General features: G+C 53.3%; 1 protein-coding gene across 2 annotated transcripts in view; it reads right to left on the bottom strand.

Moving 5' to 3' along the window:
* Positions 1-7,698: 7,698 nt before the first annotated feature.
* Positions 7,699-15,789, bottom strand: part of FBXO31 (F-box protein 31) — a 30,421-nt gene continuing 22,330 nt past the window's right edge. For both annotated transcript variants that reach the window (XM_067302389.1, XM_067302390.1), the window contains 2 exons: positions 14,843-15,207; positions 7,699-13,568 (listed from right to left, as the gene is read on the bottom strand). In XM_067302389.1, coding sequence (XP_067158490.1) covers positions 13,346-13,568; positions 14,843-15,207 — 588 coding nt within the window. In that variant the 3' untranslated portion in view covers positions 7,699-13,345. The remainder of the gene's footprint in view (positions 13,569-14,842; positions 15,208-15,789) is intronic.

The following is a 15,789-nucleotide window of genomic DNA, read 5'->3' as shown; positions in this document are numbered from 1 at the left end:
TTCCCTTGCACCGAGAAAGCAGCCACGCTCGCTTCACCTCTCCGTTTCCAGTTCTTAAACCTCTTTGGGGCATCACCAGAGCTGCCACCACGTTGCCGCAATGCCCAGGTCCAAACGCAAAATACACTGAAAAAGAGCATTTTTGATAATTCAGTTCTATAGAATGGTAGGATCTGTAATTGAGGGTGAAATTACTCTCAGGGTGCATTGCAGCATTGAAAATAGCATGATAAATTAGCTCAGCTTTTTGCCTGGTTTACTCAGGTAATCTGTCGGGTGCAGACGGACAGATCTGATTGTATCACCTCTCCTCGGGCTCAGAAAATACCAAGGCCAAGTCGTGGCGGCCGCAGAAGATATATACCCAGGCTCTGCCTGCAGTGTATAACGGGCCCGCGTTTCCGAGCCCACCCCGGCGGCAGGCTGGCAGCGGAGCCGCACAGAGGTCGCTCGCGCTCCCGTCTTGATTTATGAATATGGATTTTGTTGGTTAAGCCATTAGGAGCGGTGATGAAGCAATTCAGCGTACATCCTGAACTGCAGCTCGCCTCATTTGACGCCCGCGCTGCAGAACATCCGCTGAACCTTCCCCCTGCAACGCCGTTCATGCGGGGAGGATTATATTAAGCCTTTGTCTGTAACGCCGTAATTCCACCTCGCCGCCCTGAGCCCGCTGATATGTGAAACAGCCCCGCTCCGGGCAAGGCAACCGACTGGTGCAAATGAGATTGCACAAGAATTCCCATTTATCTGCTCCCAGCAGGAAAAGCAGATATGCCACTAAAGTGGCGCAAAGAAAACTGCTAAATATGCTGAGACCCCAGCGCCTCCTTCCCCGCCGGGCGCTCGGGGCGATGCCCTGGGGCCGGTTAGGCAGCAGCCGGCAGCGGCAGCGCCCTGCCCAAAAGCTGTCACAAAGCAATTACCAGGCCGTGGCTTGCTGGGCTGCTCCCCGGCATCGCCCAAACCGGTTAGTTCCCTCTTCCAAGGTCGGATTCCCTGTTCCCGGGTCGGCACGTCCCAGCCCCATTATAGGAGGCTTTGTGCAAACACGCGGTCAGAAACAGCCCGTGCCCTGAAGGTCTCGCTGTGCAGTTAGGGAAAACAAAACGGGAGCAGGGGACTGCGCCTCCGGCCCGGGCACATCCTCCTCCGCGGGGCTCCTGGCCGGCGGCTCCGAGGGGCAGAGGATCGAGGTCACCAAAGCCGAACTCCTGGCATTTCAGCCTTCCCAAATGGTGGATGCAACGCCCTCGAGTCCCCGTGCTGCAGGATCCGGCCGTGTCTGCAATTCAGGCAGGAGCCTGGATGCATCCAGCCTCGGTGCTGGTTCACGGGCTGCCTCAGCACCACCCTCAGGACTTGTGCGTGCCGTGGGGCTGCCGGGCAGCGATCGCCCTCGGCAGGGCTGGCAGCCCGCAACCGGAGCACCGCGCCGGTGCTTTGCCCATCGCCGCCCTGCCTGCGCTTGCCTCGGAGAGGAGAAGGCTCCCGGCTTCGTGACCGTCCCCAGCGGCCCTGGTGTCCGGCACCGCGCTGCAAAGGGCCGGGCTGGCGCCTTGTCCCCTAACTAACAAACAAAACGGGATCCGCGATGTGATCATGGATGAAACAAATACGTTACCCGCGCTGGAGCTCTGGGAACAGCCCCAGAGAGGACCGGTTTCCAGCTTGCGGCATCTGAAGGCAGCAACAAAGACGCTCAGAAAAACAGTGACTAAGATCTCTGCAGAGTCACAGGAAATTAAACTTCCACATTATTTATTTGAGCAACTCACCGAACTCTTCAATCTAGCAGTTCAAACGATCGCAGCAGTCTAGTGCACGACTCGCCATCCGTCCTTCCCTCGCTGGTTTTTAATTAGCAGCAGCATCCAGGGGGCTGAGCCAGACAGCTCCAGCGCTGCTGATGCGGGAGCAGAGGACGGAGACCGTCTCCTCCAGCCGGGATTACAGGCCGTAAGGCAAGCGGCTGCAAAGGACCTCCTAATGCACCGGCCGCAAGGGTGGGATAAACGCACTAGAGCAGGTAGCAAGGTCGCTGCAAAAGGGACGTTTCCTATCTGTCTGCGGTATTAAGGTAACGAGATCAGATTTAAGGACAGGAGGTCAAACGAGGCTTGGGAGACTCTATGGGAAGAGATGCGATTGCACACACCAGGGTGAGCAGCAAGAGCAGCCCCAGCCTGCGACTAATTCGGGTTCCTGGTGGTGTCGCGAAGCAGGAGGTGAAGCAAGGGAGGAGAAGGTGAGAAAAACGGAAAAAGCCCCAGGGAGAAGCCAGCCACAAAGGGAAACGCTGGGAAGAGAGCTGAGGACACACAAGCTGAGTCAGGGAGAGGGAGGGGAGCGAATCTAAATTTAACTTTAAACCAGCTACTCCTTCCCTGGCTGCAGGGCGACAAAATGTTCACGCTGGCTAAGGTGGGCTTGGGTTGTCCCCCGGGTACCCAAGCGGCAGACGTCAAACCGAGACGGCTGACGGGCACCGCTTAGCTTCGGCTTGGGAGCTCCGTTGCTCCGAACACCTCCAGCTGCCCTGTGCCCGTCTCTGCAGGCGACCGGCCTGGGGACACTCTGTAACGCGTCCCCACGGTCGCACAGGCGTCCTCCTCCCCGCGGTACGGACCGGCGGCACGGCGGCCGGGCTGGCAGGGGCCAGCGGAGGAGCCCGGAGCAGGGGTCTCCCCTCTCACCGAGGCTGCAGGGAAGGAGGCGCCTCCGGTCAACTCAACAAGCTGCGTGTTCAGTAATTCAGAGGGTGCTGGTGGCTGGTGGCCGCATGCTCTCGTTTACCTCCCTGACCTTCGAGATCGGGGTTTTGTTCCATCTCGTGCCGCGCTCCCGCAGACGTCAGCGCCTAATTGCCCGTCTGAAGCAACGGCCCCCGCTTCCCACCCATTTTCCGTGCAGAAGAAGCACCATCCCCGTCTCCCCATAGCCGGTCCAGGCATCCTCCGGGTGCATCTGCTGGGAAACCCGCACTGGGGTCCCGGGGTCCCCCTGCCCTCATGCTAACGCCCCATCCTTTGCACCCACGACACGAGTGCGGGGAGGGTGCGCAGGGCTGCCGGAGAGCAGGGCAGGGCCCTGCTGGTGCAGACGCCCAGGGCAGGGCAGCGAGTGCCTGGATCCCGCGGACACCTGCTCACGGAGGGTGCTGGCTCCCAGAGCCCCCCGGGGGCTGCCCGGTCCCAGGGATACCCAAGTCCTGAGGGGGCTGAGTCCCAGGGGTGCCCCGGAGGGTCCCTGCGGGGACCTGGTCCTGAGAGCGCCCCAGGAGGGCCAAGTCCTGTGGTTGCCCAGGTCCCAGGGGCACCAGTCCCAGGGGCCCTGGGTCCCATAGATGCCCAGGTCCTGGGGCGGGGGGGTGCCTGTCCTGATTCTGGGAGACCTGATCCTGGAAGAGCCCCAGGGGGCCAGATCCTGTGCTTGCCCAGGTCCCAGGGGCCCCAGTGCCAGGTCCCATAGTACCCAGGTCTCGGGGGTGCCAGCCCTAAGGGTTCTGGGTCCCATAGGTGCTCAGGTCCTGGGGGGTTTCAGTCCTGACCCTGGGGGACCCCCAGGAAGGCCAGGTCCCGTGGTTGCCCAGGTCCCATGGTTGCCCAGGTCCCAGGGATCCCAGGTCCTGTTGTACATACCCAGGTCCCGGTTTCGGTGCTACTGGGGGTGCCAGTCCCAGGGGTGCCAGGTCCCATAGGTGCGGAGATCCCGGGGCTCCCAGGTCCCATAGGTGCCAGGTCCTGGGGCTCCCAGGTCCCATAGGTGCCGGGGTCCCGGGGCTCCCAGATCCCATAGGTGCCCGGGTCCCATAGGTGCAGGGGTCCTGGGGCTCCCGGGTCCCATAGGTGCCAGGTCCTGGGGCTCCCAGGTCCCAGGGCTCCCAGATCCCATAGGTGCGGGGGTCCCGGGGCTCCCAGGTCCCATAGGTGCCGGGTCCCATAGGTGCCCAGGTCCCGAGGCTCCCAGGCCCCAGGGCTCCCAGGTCCCATAGGTGCGGGGGTCCCGGGGCTCCTGGGTCCCATAGGTGCCAGGTCCTGGGGCTCCCGGGGCTCCCAGGTCCTGGGGCTCCCAGGTCCCATAGGTGTGGAGGTCCCAGGGCTCCCAAGTCCCATAGGTGTGGGGGTCCCAGGGCTCCTGGGTCCCACAGGTGCCAGGTCCTGGGGCTCCCGGGGCTCCCAGGTCTCGGGACTCCCAGGTCCCAGGACTCCCAGGTCCCATAGGTGCCTGGGTCCCGGGGGTCTCGTGTTCCATAGGTGCCAGGTCCCATAGGTGCCCGGGTCCCAGGACTCCCAGGTCCCATAGGTGCAGGGGTCCCAGGGCTCCCAGGCCCCATAGGTGCCAGGTCCCATAGGTGCCCGGGTCCCAGGGATCCCAGGTCCCATAGGTGCCAGGTCCTGGGGCTCCCGGGTCCCATAGGTGCCCAGGTCCTGGGGCTCCCAGGTCCCATAGGTGCCCGGTCCCATAGGTGCAGGGGTCCTGGGGCTCCCGGGTCCCATAGGTGCCGGGGTCCCAGGACTCCCAGGTCCCATAGGTGCCGGGTCCCATAGGTGCAGGGGTCTCGGGGCTCCCGGGTCCCATAGGTGCCAGGTCCCATAGGTGCAGGGGTCTCGGGGCTCCCGGGTCCCATAGGTGCAGGGGTCCCGGGGCTCCCAGGCCCCATAGGTGCCAGGCCCCATAGGTGCGGGGGTCCCGGGGCTCCCAGGCCCCATAGGTGCCAGGTCCCATAGGTGCCCGGGTCCGCGGTCCCGGGGCTCCCGGGTGCCGCAGCCGCCGCGGCCGGCAGCACCGAGCCGGTCTCCGGGCGCCCCCTGGCGGGCGCGGCGCGGCGCAGCGCCCCCGGGCGGACGCAGCCCGGGAGACGGCAGCTTTCGGGAGCGGGGGGAAGATTCCCAAGGGCGCTTCGTGACACGGACGCCCGGGTGCCAGATGTGGAGCCCGTGGGTGCCGGGGCGCAGCGACGGAGCGGCCCACGCGGGAGGCGAGCGAGGACACAGGCCCGACACACACAAGGTACAGAATTACTGCAAAGACGCGCCAGTGGGGGTGGCGGCGTGCAAGCAAAAGGCTGACGAGGCCAAGGAACCAAAGAAAAATCTCATATATTTTTTATCAGCCGTGTAGAGCTTGCCACTAATTAACCTTTTGCATTAGAGAGAGCAGGAAAAATAAAGCCCTGCTGGGAGCAGAGCAAACACGGCACACAGCAAACTACTCGCCCTCCTGCCAGCCTGCGCACCAGGGAGCGATGCAAAGAGAGGGCAGACCCGCTTTGGGACAGCCTAGCGCTCCCCCGAGGACCTGTGCCAAGCGTTCCTCCTGCATCACGAGGGGGCAGATGATGCTCGCCTCTCACAGGAGTGAAAGGGTTTTGGGCTTGCCAGGCAGGTCAGGCAGCGTGGGGGCTCCAGACCTACCAGCCCGCACGCGTCTCCAACAGCCCACGAGAATATTCGCTAGGCAGCAGGCAGAAGTACTGCATGGAGGAGAAATGCAGAGGGAAGGTGGTGAAGCCCAATGGTGCTCTCGCATCCCATCCCCACGTCCTCCTGTCTGGGCCCTGTTACGGTCACAAGCTGCCGCCAGGCGTGGGGCTCACACGAGGAACTGATTTCCAAGCACATATTTGCAGCAGCAAGAAGGGAAATCCACCTTTCCTCGTGGCTGGAACTGACAGATCTCTGACTCCTCGTTATAGCAACAAAGCAGTTGCCTTGTAATTTTTAGAAACAAGACAAGTGGGAGGAACAAGCATGAACACAGACGGCACGGCTGGCCTCTCCGGTGGAGACCGGCCCGAAGAGGAGACTGAGAAGGACAGGCTGCAAATGCAGTCCCCAAGCCAGCGTGCAACACGCCTGTTTACAGCAACTGTCTTCCCGCAGCAAGAGGGGCAAATTCATGCTCCCTCGTCCTCGGTTTCTGAGTTAACAACCACGGGCACAACCCGCTCCCTGCTCTGCCGTTAACAGCTTGTAATCGGCCGTGGCACTCAGAACTTTTACTTACCCCTGGCAGACAGAAAAAGCAGTTCATCCATCACCAAGTCCTGCGAGACAAACCCATCTGCCGAGAACATCGCTGCCAGGTCAAAAGATACCTCCTCAGTTCTCAGCCCAAGTCTCTGGCAAAGGCGTTGAACAGGACTTTGCCCCCGGCTACCCCAGACAGGTGCAAGCTGCCGTATTCCTCCCCTGGGGGCGTTAAGCTGCCCAGGAGCAAACGTTCAAAACACTGAGCACTTGGTTTCTTTGGAAGCAGAGGGAGGGTTGCAAGACAGCAAGCCAGCATTTGAGAGCTGCATGCGGCTGATATTCAGAAATATTACTACTTAAGAAACTACATTTGCACTCCTCAAAGGCCAAACACATGGTAGGAGTTACTGCACATTTATTATACATGTTTTACTGACTGTTTTCCTCTGCTAAGCAATTAAGGCTTGAAGGGTTGTGTGATCATATATGGAACACTTCACATGAAGGGTTGGAGTCAGAGGGGCCTCGCAGCATCAGAAAATTAACACCTATGAAATGAGGGGAAGGCATTGGTGGTAAAAAACAGGGGAAACTGAAGAGGTCACACATTCACAGATGATTGCTCTCAAGGACCTGTAATAGTGCGCTCTGGCCCTGATTAACTATCAGCATTGAGAAGGCAGAGCCATTTTCAGATCAGGAGTTCACATGTGAACTCTGAGAGTCGATAGCTGGAGTGCTCAGTGTCCAAGGTTTGCTCTCAAAAATAATAATCCGCCAACAAACTATTACCGGCAGAATTGGATTGCATAACTGGAAGTGCAACATCCAGTCCAGTAAAGCTATTGAAGGCAGGACTCAGGTTTACCTTGGCCCAGCCATTCACACTGAACTCGAGACTCGAGACTCTATGTCCTGGCACACCACCAGACACAAGACCTGCTGCGCAAGGACAAATGACTCCTCGGTGGCAGCTGAGCCCAAGCCACAATGGTAAATCCAGCTTCTCCGATTTCAACATACTCACTCATCCGGAAAAGCACCAAGAGAAGCTCAAGTCTGAGTGAGGTCGAGGCAGGAGGGAACCAAATGTGGAAAAAGGGATAATAAATATGGATGATTCTCAGCCTGTTTCCATAAAGAAGGGGGGCTTGCACCATCCTGCTGCCTGTCTCCCCCTCCTCATCCCCATCCCTCCCACTAGGTTTGGGCCAGCTGATCTCTTTCAGCCCAAGTGAAATGAGAGATAAAAGTTGCAGAATTACCACATCCTTCATTTCAGAAACAGAAAGTTGGCTGAGAGGGCAGAAAGATTTAAGCAGGGCTTAATGATCATTAGTCATTAGTTCTGCTGGGCCAGGACGTGGCAGCCAGGCAGCAGACCTGGCTCGGAGCTGGCCCCGGGGGGTGCTGCTGGCTCCACAAGCAGCAGCACGTGGCTACAGGAGAGAGCGGGGCACCGTGCGCCCCAGGGCAGGAGCTGCACGTGGTAGACGCCCGGGGCAAACGGACAATACGGACCAGGGAAGAGTTGGGGGTTTGCAGCACGCGAGCTGCGGGGATGTGTCTCATGTCTGTAGGAAATCGGTTCTACTGCTCACCGAGTACCAGAATGAGGGGAAATTAGTTCTTATCCCGAGGTGGAAGACAGGCCGCTGCACATCAGAAGGGTGGAATATTACCCGCCGCTTTTCTTTGGAAAAAGAAAAAAAGCAAACAGAAGTAAGTTCACAAAACTTTCATTTTTATTATTTGAAATTGGAAAAGGCTCCTTGGGTAACAATGATCAGGTGGAAAAGTAACACACAAACTTTGTCCAATTTACTGATACCTGGGACGCAGTAGGCCAAGTGTTGCAGAGTCACGTCTGGCTTTTACAGAGCCAGCCCGTTCCTCGCAAACCCACAAATAAAGAGGCAAAACCCCGTCCCTCAGATACGGGAACAGACAGGCAGGCGAGTTGTTTAAACTACAATTATCATGTTCCACACTGATGTCTGTGGCATCAAACTGAGGTGTTCAATGTCAAATGGCATTTCAGAAAGAAAAACTCACCTTTCCCCTCTGTAAGGAGCAGAGATCTGGCGTCTCACCTTCATTTTTAATAATAGTGAAAATAAAGTACAACAGGGCATTTTATGAACACTTATTTACACTCAAAGCCTGCTGGAAATACCCAGATCAGTCAGTTGGTACCATGTTAAAGTGGTTAGTGCAAAATACACATAAAAACAGGGTACACCTGCTATAGGGAACATAAGGGTATTAATCAATGAAAAAAGTGCAGGTTGCTTTTAATTAAACCAATGAACACAGTTGAACTGGGTGCTCTTTTCTTCAAAAATTAAAGAGAGACCGCAATCCAAACAAAACCCAGAATCATACATTTTAATTTAGCACAGAAAAAGCCAGTGGCACTCACATTTTGATAACTTATCTTCCACTCCACAGCCTGATCACACATATCTCAAAAATTTCACTGTCCAACTGGTAAGTTATGCTGTCTGTCTGGCCTGCGTTGTGAAGACCAGCACGCAATCCTTTGGCAGCTGAACACAACAGATTATTGGCCATGTGAGCAACCAGCTACAAGACAAAGTTAATATATTATCATTTCCTAAACTAACAAGCTGAGATTAAACAACCCATTTCCACACAACACCCAATACTCATATTACGTTCCAATAGTCTTAAATTAATAAAAAGCAGTAAAAAGTCACCCTTCTGTAAAAGTAAACATTGAGCCAGCTACACTTTTTTTCTGGCAGTTTGCATTTCCAAGCGTGAATTCGTTTTCTCCCCAGTAATTGTTTCCTAATTAATTGCAGTCCAACCTCTATTCTCTCATTCCAGGACAGCCACGGCAGTACTATACCATTTGCTCCAGATTCAACAGTGGCTGCAGAGGAAAGCTGATACCCAAGATTACAAATAATCCTGTGCCTCCACCTCCTCAGTCAAAAAAAGAATCTGACAAGTCTGTGTGGACTGCAGCAAGTCTTCTGTAGCAACAAAGCCTGATCACAGCACATTTATAGCTATGAAATCAGGCCCAGCACAAATAAACAAACCAGCTGGATGAGGATCTTTGATGCTTCTGTTTCCCAGCTGGCCGAACCCATGTGTTTTGACATGCAGAAAGCACGATCTAGGAGCACAACACAGCCTGAGCATCTAAGTCACTTGCTTACTGCTCCTGAGCTAGAATTAAGCCCCCATTCGGGTCTTCCAGTAGCTATTAGGGCAATGATGCTCCACAACCTAATTGCAGCACTTCAATCGTTTATTCCAAAATGCTTGTGCCAAGAGAGCATTCCCTACCACCACCAAGTTATTTTCCATCTTCCCTGATGCTTTCTACACATCTGGAATCAAGGAATATGCTAGTTGTCCCAAGGTTATCTACAGAAAGTGAACAAGGCAAGGTCACATCAGCAGCAGTCAGACATTTATCACCATCTGCAAGACCCCACCACACATTATCCCCATCCACAACTCAGAAATACCCCAGAAAGCCAACAACTCGGGTTCAGGAAACAAGCAGGGTATGCACCAAAACGTCCTGGGCAGGGAGGTGGTAGAGCCTGCACCAAACACGAACGAGTACAGCAAAACACTGCACTGTCACCACCACTTCCTACAGGTACCGACAGGGGAGGCAGAACCGGGGCTGTGGTCAGATCCCCCTCGGCCACGACTGGCACCGCACGCATCTGAACCGCCTTCCAAGAAATGGGGTGGCGCTGCTAATCCTGCCCAGCTTAATAACTCACCTGTAGATGCCACCAACACATTAAATTCTCCTCTTGTTTGTTCCTGTTTCTCAAAGCCTTCAGAGCTACAAGTTAGTACTCCTCACGGCCTTATTCTGCCTCTCCCTGTAAGCGCTGATACAACCATGCGCAGAGGACCCAATATAGGCACAGGGGTGCCCAGAGCGTTAAGCGCCCGTCTCTCTAGCTTTGCTGTCTTGCCAACTTTCCTCACTCAGCAAGCCAAATCAGAGGGAATTTTCTTCTGAAATGCCACAAAAGCCTACTAGGCTTTGAGGAGTGGAAGGTGAGAAGAGAGGAAAACGGAGGAGCATTATTAAGAATCTGCTATTTTTGCTGTCTTTGCTCTAGACAGAATAAAGCCACGATGTACCAGCAGTTTGGCCTTTAATTGGGACTAGTACATTCTGACATTTTGAGGCCAATCAGGTACACTATAAATAAAAAGAAGCTTCTACAAGGGCAAAGCTGCTCTGTGAAAAGCTACTGCAGCACATCCAGCCTCTGCAAAGCCCTTCCCTCCAGCCAGCCAGGTCTCATGTTCAGAAGAGACTTAACACTGCCACTGAAAAGGTTTGGAAGTGACAAGCTACAAGCAGAGGAACTGCCCCAGCCCAGAGAACGGCAGATGCACAACATGCGCCAACAGCCAACCAAGAGGATCTCGCACAAGTGGCTAAGCAGACCTGTAATAGCATTGCGCACCACTCCTGCCTCCTGCTATCCATGGGTTTGCACTCCCCAGCAGACTCCTGTCATAAAGGGCAACTAAAGCAGCAGGGTACAGCTTCTAAAATCATTTTATGACACGTTAGTAAATCATGCTTATGCCGCCTTTACACATTCAGCCAACCAGACACAGCAAGTTACAGGGAGGAGACTGACTACAGAGTCAGTGTCTGTACTTAAGAGACAGTGACTCTGGGCTCGGATCAAGTGCTTGTAGTGCATTCAATACAGACTGGATTTTCAATCTTATGTTAAAAAAAGAAAAGCAAAAACTATTAAGACAGTTGTGTGAAACTTCAGAAATATTTTTTCAGGTGACTGGGACATGAAAGGAAGAAGGAAACCACAAATCAAAACTATGGATCCATTTACAGGTGACACAGAGCTGGTTTTAGGGACAAGCTATCAAAACAGCTGCCCAAGGGGACCTCTCTCTCATCCCTTTAGGCTATATTAGGGAGCAATACAAAGCAGCCAAAACATTGGCTGGAGCAGCCTAACAGCCAGCTCCAAAATAAATTGGCCACTCAAATGCCAGACTCCTAATGTCTTTAGGTATCCCAGAAACCTGCATAATCAAGCTTTAAACTTCTGCCTACAAGATTAAGTGCACGCTTTTCTTCTGCATGCAGCTCAGCAGCCACAGCAAAAGGCTGAGAAGCCCGATTTTAGCCTCAGGTCACCTCTCTGCCCTCAAGCCAATGATCAGAGAACTGCCACCGTCCCTCTTTGCCTCCAGCAGCTCTCCCAGGCCTGCATGATGGGGTGAGACCCAAGACAACTCTTCCCTCTGCTGACACGACAGGGACACATCTAACGGGCTGCTCAGAAACAACTTACTTTTTATAGCTTATTCACCAGAGTGGTAACAGCCCTTCAGATCCTCTGCTCTGACACAGACAGGTCTTCCACTACTGACAAAGCAGTAGGAAGGAAAGAAAAAAGTGCCCCAAATCACCTTCAAATTCCCAGAGGTTTGAAAAACCTCTATGCCAAGAGAAAGGAATTAATCCTGTGAGTGACATAACCTTCTGCTCAAAATCTCTGCTGGAGACTCAGTTCTCACGCAGCTTGAGGGAACGCTCGAGAGCCAGAGACGGCAAAACCCCTTGTGAGAGTGAGAATAAAAGCTTCTTGCCGCCAGTGAAACCAGGCAGTGATGGGAATGTCTCTGCGGAAGGGGCCCGAATCCTCCCTGGCACAACACACACACAGACATTCACAAACTGAGGCCTGCAGAAGATGCAAAGGCAGTTTTGTTAGACAAGTTGATCCTTGCAGAGGAGCTGCTGGGGGCTGGAAGAGAAGAATCTCTAGGGTTCATCGTCAGAGAGCAGCTGGGACAAGGGACATATTTTGCCTACAGCCAAGACCTGCCTTACAAACTGCTCTCTCCTCTCCGCACAAGGATCTCTTCCCACCCAGGCTTAACAACAAAACGCGCGGACGTGAATGTTGAGATGGTTCGTGGCACAATTCACAGTCGGTAGGTTAGCACTGGCCAAGACTTTCCTGCTGCTATGGGGAAACCGGCTCCCTGCCCTGCAGCCCACCCTTCTGGGAGGAGCTCAGATCCGCCGCACACAACGCAGGTCTCACGGGAGGAAATTAAGCACAGGAGTTTTCTGTGCGAGTTGCCATTGTCTGGGGCAAAACAACAGCAAGGCTAGGAAGGGGACAGAAGGGTCTTGCGAGCCGATCAGCAGCACCCACCTGTCAGCACCAACCGTAAAAGACGCCAGAACGAGCCACAGCAGCTTTAAGAGAATCCCTCGATGCTCCTTCAGACTGTGCAAGGCAACCTGACACAAAAATGACATGTAACTGGGGTCATATCAGCACCAGTGACAGCTGACAGTTTCTGCTGCCCATTGCAGGCAGGAGTCATCAGGCTGCATATGGGCTTGTTTCAGTTGCTTTTTTTTTTTTTTTAATGCTTTTAAGCCCATTTCAGAAGGTCTGAGGGAACCTTTCAGGTACAAAACCCATTCAGAATGCACCAGTTTATGCACTTCACACTCATTCCCAGTTCTGTACCCAGCTCCTATAACAAAGATTCATCATCTCCTCTATGCCCAGGGAAAGACCCAGACCCAGATCCCCAGGGACAGCACAGACACCAAGCTTCAGAAGCCAGGGCACGGCTATGTGCACTGTCATTTACAGTGGGGATCCTCCCCTTGCTGCCAAGGTGAGAGGATTTCTCAAAGGAAACCACCCGCTCCAATTTTAACTCAAGGACACAGGTATTACACCAGCTTCTCTGGGCAAAGATGCACCCAGAGAAAGGTTTCTGGAGAGGAGGACATGCTTCGTCACTTCTGACACAATCAATCATTAGGCAGCCAGCCAGTCTGCAGTGGGGAAGCCACACAGGTTTTCTGGAGAGAAAAGCAAGTCTCCTAGGAGGACAGATTGGCCTAGAGCACAGCAAAAGCTTAAATGAAACCCCTCCCCGAGGAAGGTCTCTTTCCATAGGAGACTGCTAATGGACAGAGCAGAGGACTTCCATCAGTCCAGTCAATTAGAGATTCTTCTGATCCAACTCTGGCCTTGAGTTATTTTTGTTCCGATACATCCTTTTTGCAATAAGAAAGCTCTATTTCCTCCTCTGCAGGATCCCTTCAGCCATACAAAGCTATGTTACAGACTGGATAACAAGGACTGCCAGGGAGCAATGTGAGGAAGCAGGGAGGAAAGGGCAGTCATGAATATTTTAACAGGGATGTGTACATTTGGGGTAAAAAGGCTTTAAAAAGTGCATGCTTTTATTCAGAGGTACCGAGAGCAAGGAACCCTCATCCCATCCCTGGCTGGGGAGTGCAGTGGCCTTTGCCACCCCTAGCTCTGTCCATTACAAATCACCCGTCAAGGAGCCAGCGACTGAATGTTCTTCAGCATTTCATCAAAAGCCTCGCGGGAAGGCGCTTCGGCATTCTGGAACGAGACCTTGATCCGGCTGTAGAGACTGAAGGACTTCAACTCCAACCAGATGAACCCAAAACGATCATCATCAAAGAGGACAAAAACACCTGGTGTTCGCTCAGGGCTGGTGAAGCCATGGCCAGCAATAAGCCCCGTCCCATAAAAACTGCAGGGAAAAAGGAATAGCAAGAAAGATGTGAGAAGAGTCATAACTACCTGACATTTAATTAAAAAATAAAAAATAAAAATAATAATAATAATAAAAAAAAAATATATATATATATATATATATATATATGAATGATCGAGCCATCCTCAAACATGCTGCCAGGCACTACAGAACAGGGAGCTTTACATTCAGTCAGTTCTTATGACACAGCACAAAATACCACTGCTACCATTTTAAGAAGAGGAGCTATCCATTGCTATGTACGTTCACCTGTGCCTTTAAGGAGTTTGGTGCTTTTGGGTATTCTAAGAATTAGCACCTGCCAACTAAAGCTGAATTTCTCTGCAGTTTGACCCAGTAATCAAGCTGAGATTTACCTCTGCAACTGAAGGATCAGCCCAGACCTGACAATCCTTATAGGAAAAAAATGCATGTGGGGAGGGTGACCAGAGAGGCAAACCTTGTGACAAAAACCCGGGGAAGGGAGAAGGAAAAAAAAAACAAAAAACAAAAAACCTAAAAAATAAAAAATAAAAAACTAACCGGAGCTGAGGATGAGTAAAGGTCAGCCTCACCTCCAAGCATGCAGCAGGTGGAGCAGGGTTTTATTCAAACACAGCTTTGTTGCGACAGCAGCGACCATTTGGGATTAACCAGTTATTGGTAGTTTTTTCCACAGAGCACAAGTTTTTGGCTGAAGATCATCTGCCTAAGCCTCAGCTTTTGAGCTCTTTCTCCACACTCCTCTAGTGAGTTGCCTCATTGACTCCAGGCCCAATTCAGCAAGGTTCTCCACATTCTTGCACTTTCTGCTTAGGGGGCTCAGCACCTTCCAAAGTTGGCCTCAAGGCACCAGAGGCCAGGAAGGGGTGGGAGAAAGCACTATGTTCCCACAGCCAAGAAACACAGATGACACACACAGAATAGAAAGCAGCTTGAAGAGATCCCCAAACATATAAGCTGGGCAGTTCTTGGGGGGGGGGGGGGGGAAAGGAAAAGGAAAATACAGGAGAGGTACTGAATTTAGAAATAGCAGGATAAAATTTGTCAAGGAAGCAGGATGGCAGATGACAGCTTGGGGGGAAAAAGAGGGAGCAAATGAGCACAGAATATAGGCCAGCAAAGGAAGAGAATCTGGGCGCAAGAGGGGGCTGGGAGACCTGCACGCAGGTAAAGGACAAGCAAATACAGCACGTGCCTCAAAGACTCCCTTTTTGGTTTCAAAAAGTAACCGGAATGACTAGGCTTTAGAAAACACCAGTCTCTGTTACCAAATTCGGCAGGTCCTAGGATAGTCTTCATTCCTCGATATGACTCCCATGGGCAGCACGAAGGGCTGGGAAGCTGGTGCCTTGTCCTGGGCCACCCCTTCAGCTCCAGCCGCAGTCTCTTCCCCCTTGGCACCTTCTCCTCCCAGGGGTTGTGCAGCAGGCTGGGAGGCAGCTTGCTGGGAACGGTCCTCTTCCTCCTGCCGTTGTTCCTCCTCTTGCTCCTCCCGGCGCACCTGCTCCTGGACCTCGAGGACGATGCGAGAGAGCTCACTAAAATCACGTAGGTTCTCGATGTCAGGTAGCTGAAGAGGATGTGCCAGGTCGATCTCCACAGTCTGCTGCCCAGCTGGGATGTTGGGATCTCCCTAAAGACAGGAAACACCACCTACAGTTCCAGAGGCAGGGTACTACAGAGTTCATACCTGCATCCTCTCCATGTCTATCATCAGACAAGGACAAGCTTTTCTAAACAGTTCCCCCCATTCTACAACCACTGAGTTGACAACAAAAACCTCAGACCTCGTTCACTGTTCCCTGAATTGCCTACGTCACTCCTGCATTCCCCGTCCTGGAAACGGAATTTTATTCAAATGCTATTAGCCAGGCTGTGCTTCCAAGGGTGAAAGACAAAGTCACAGTCACAACCGCATTTCATCAGGATCCCTCCCTGCAGAGAGGAATGAGCTCACTAGCCTGGTTTCAGTAAGAGCTGCAAAAAGTTTGGTAGCTGCTCTACAGATGCATATGATCTTTAGGGACCTGCTACCAGCTGCTCTCAGAAAGCAGCTAGCAGGGAGAGAAAGGAAGGGAGAACTGGGCAGAGTCATGAGAAAACTCTGCAGAGCAGATTCTAGCTACTCTGCATGTGTTAAAGTTCACCTGATGCCACCAGTCTCCATGAGGAACAGGCTTTGGGGTGGCAACAAGCCGTTACCTCCCAGGCAGAT

The sequence above is a fragment of the Apteryx mantelli genome, chromosome 10, assembly GCF_036417845.1.
Source record: "Apteryx mantelli isolate bAptMan1 chromosome 10, bAptMan1.hap1, whole genome shotgun sequence".
Taxonomy (NCBI): domain Eukaryota; kingdom Metazoa; phylum Chordata; class Aves; order Apterygiformes; family Apterygidae; genus Apteryx; species Apteryx mantelli.
The sequence above is the reverse complement of the archived record's forward strand: the minus strand, read 5'-3'. Positions and strand labels throughout refer to the sequence as shown.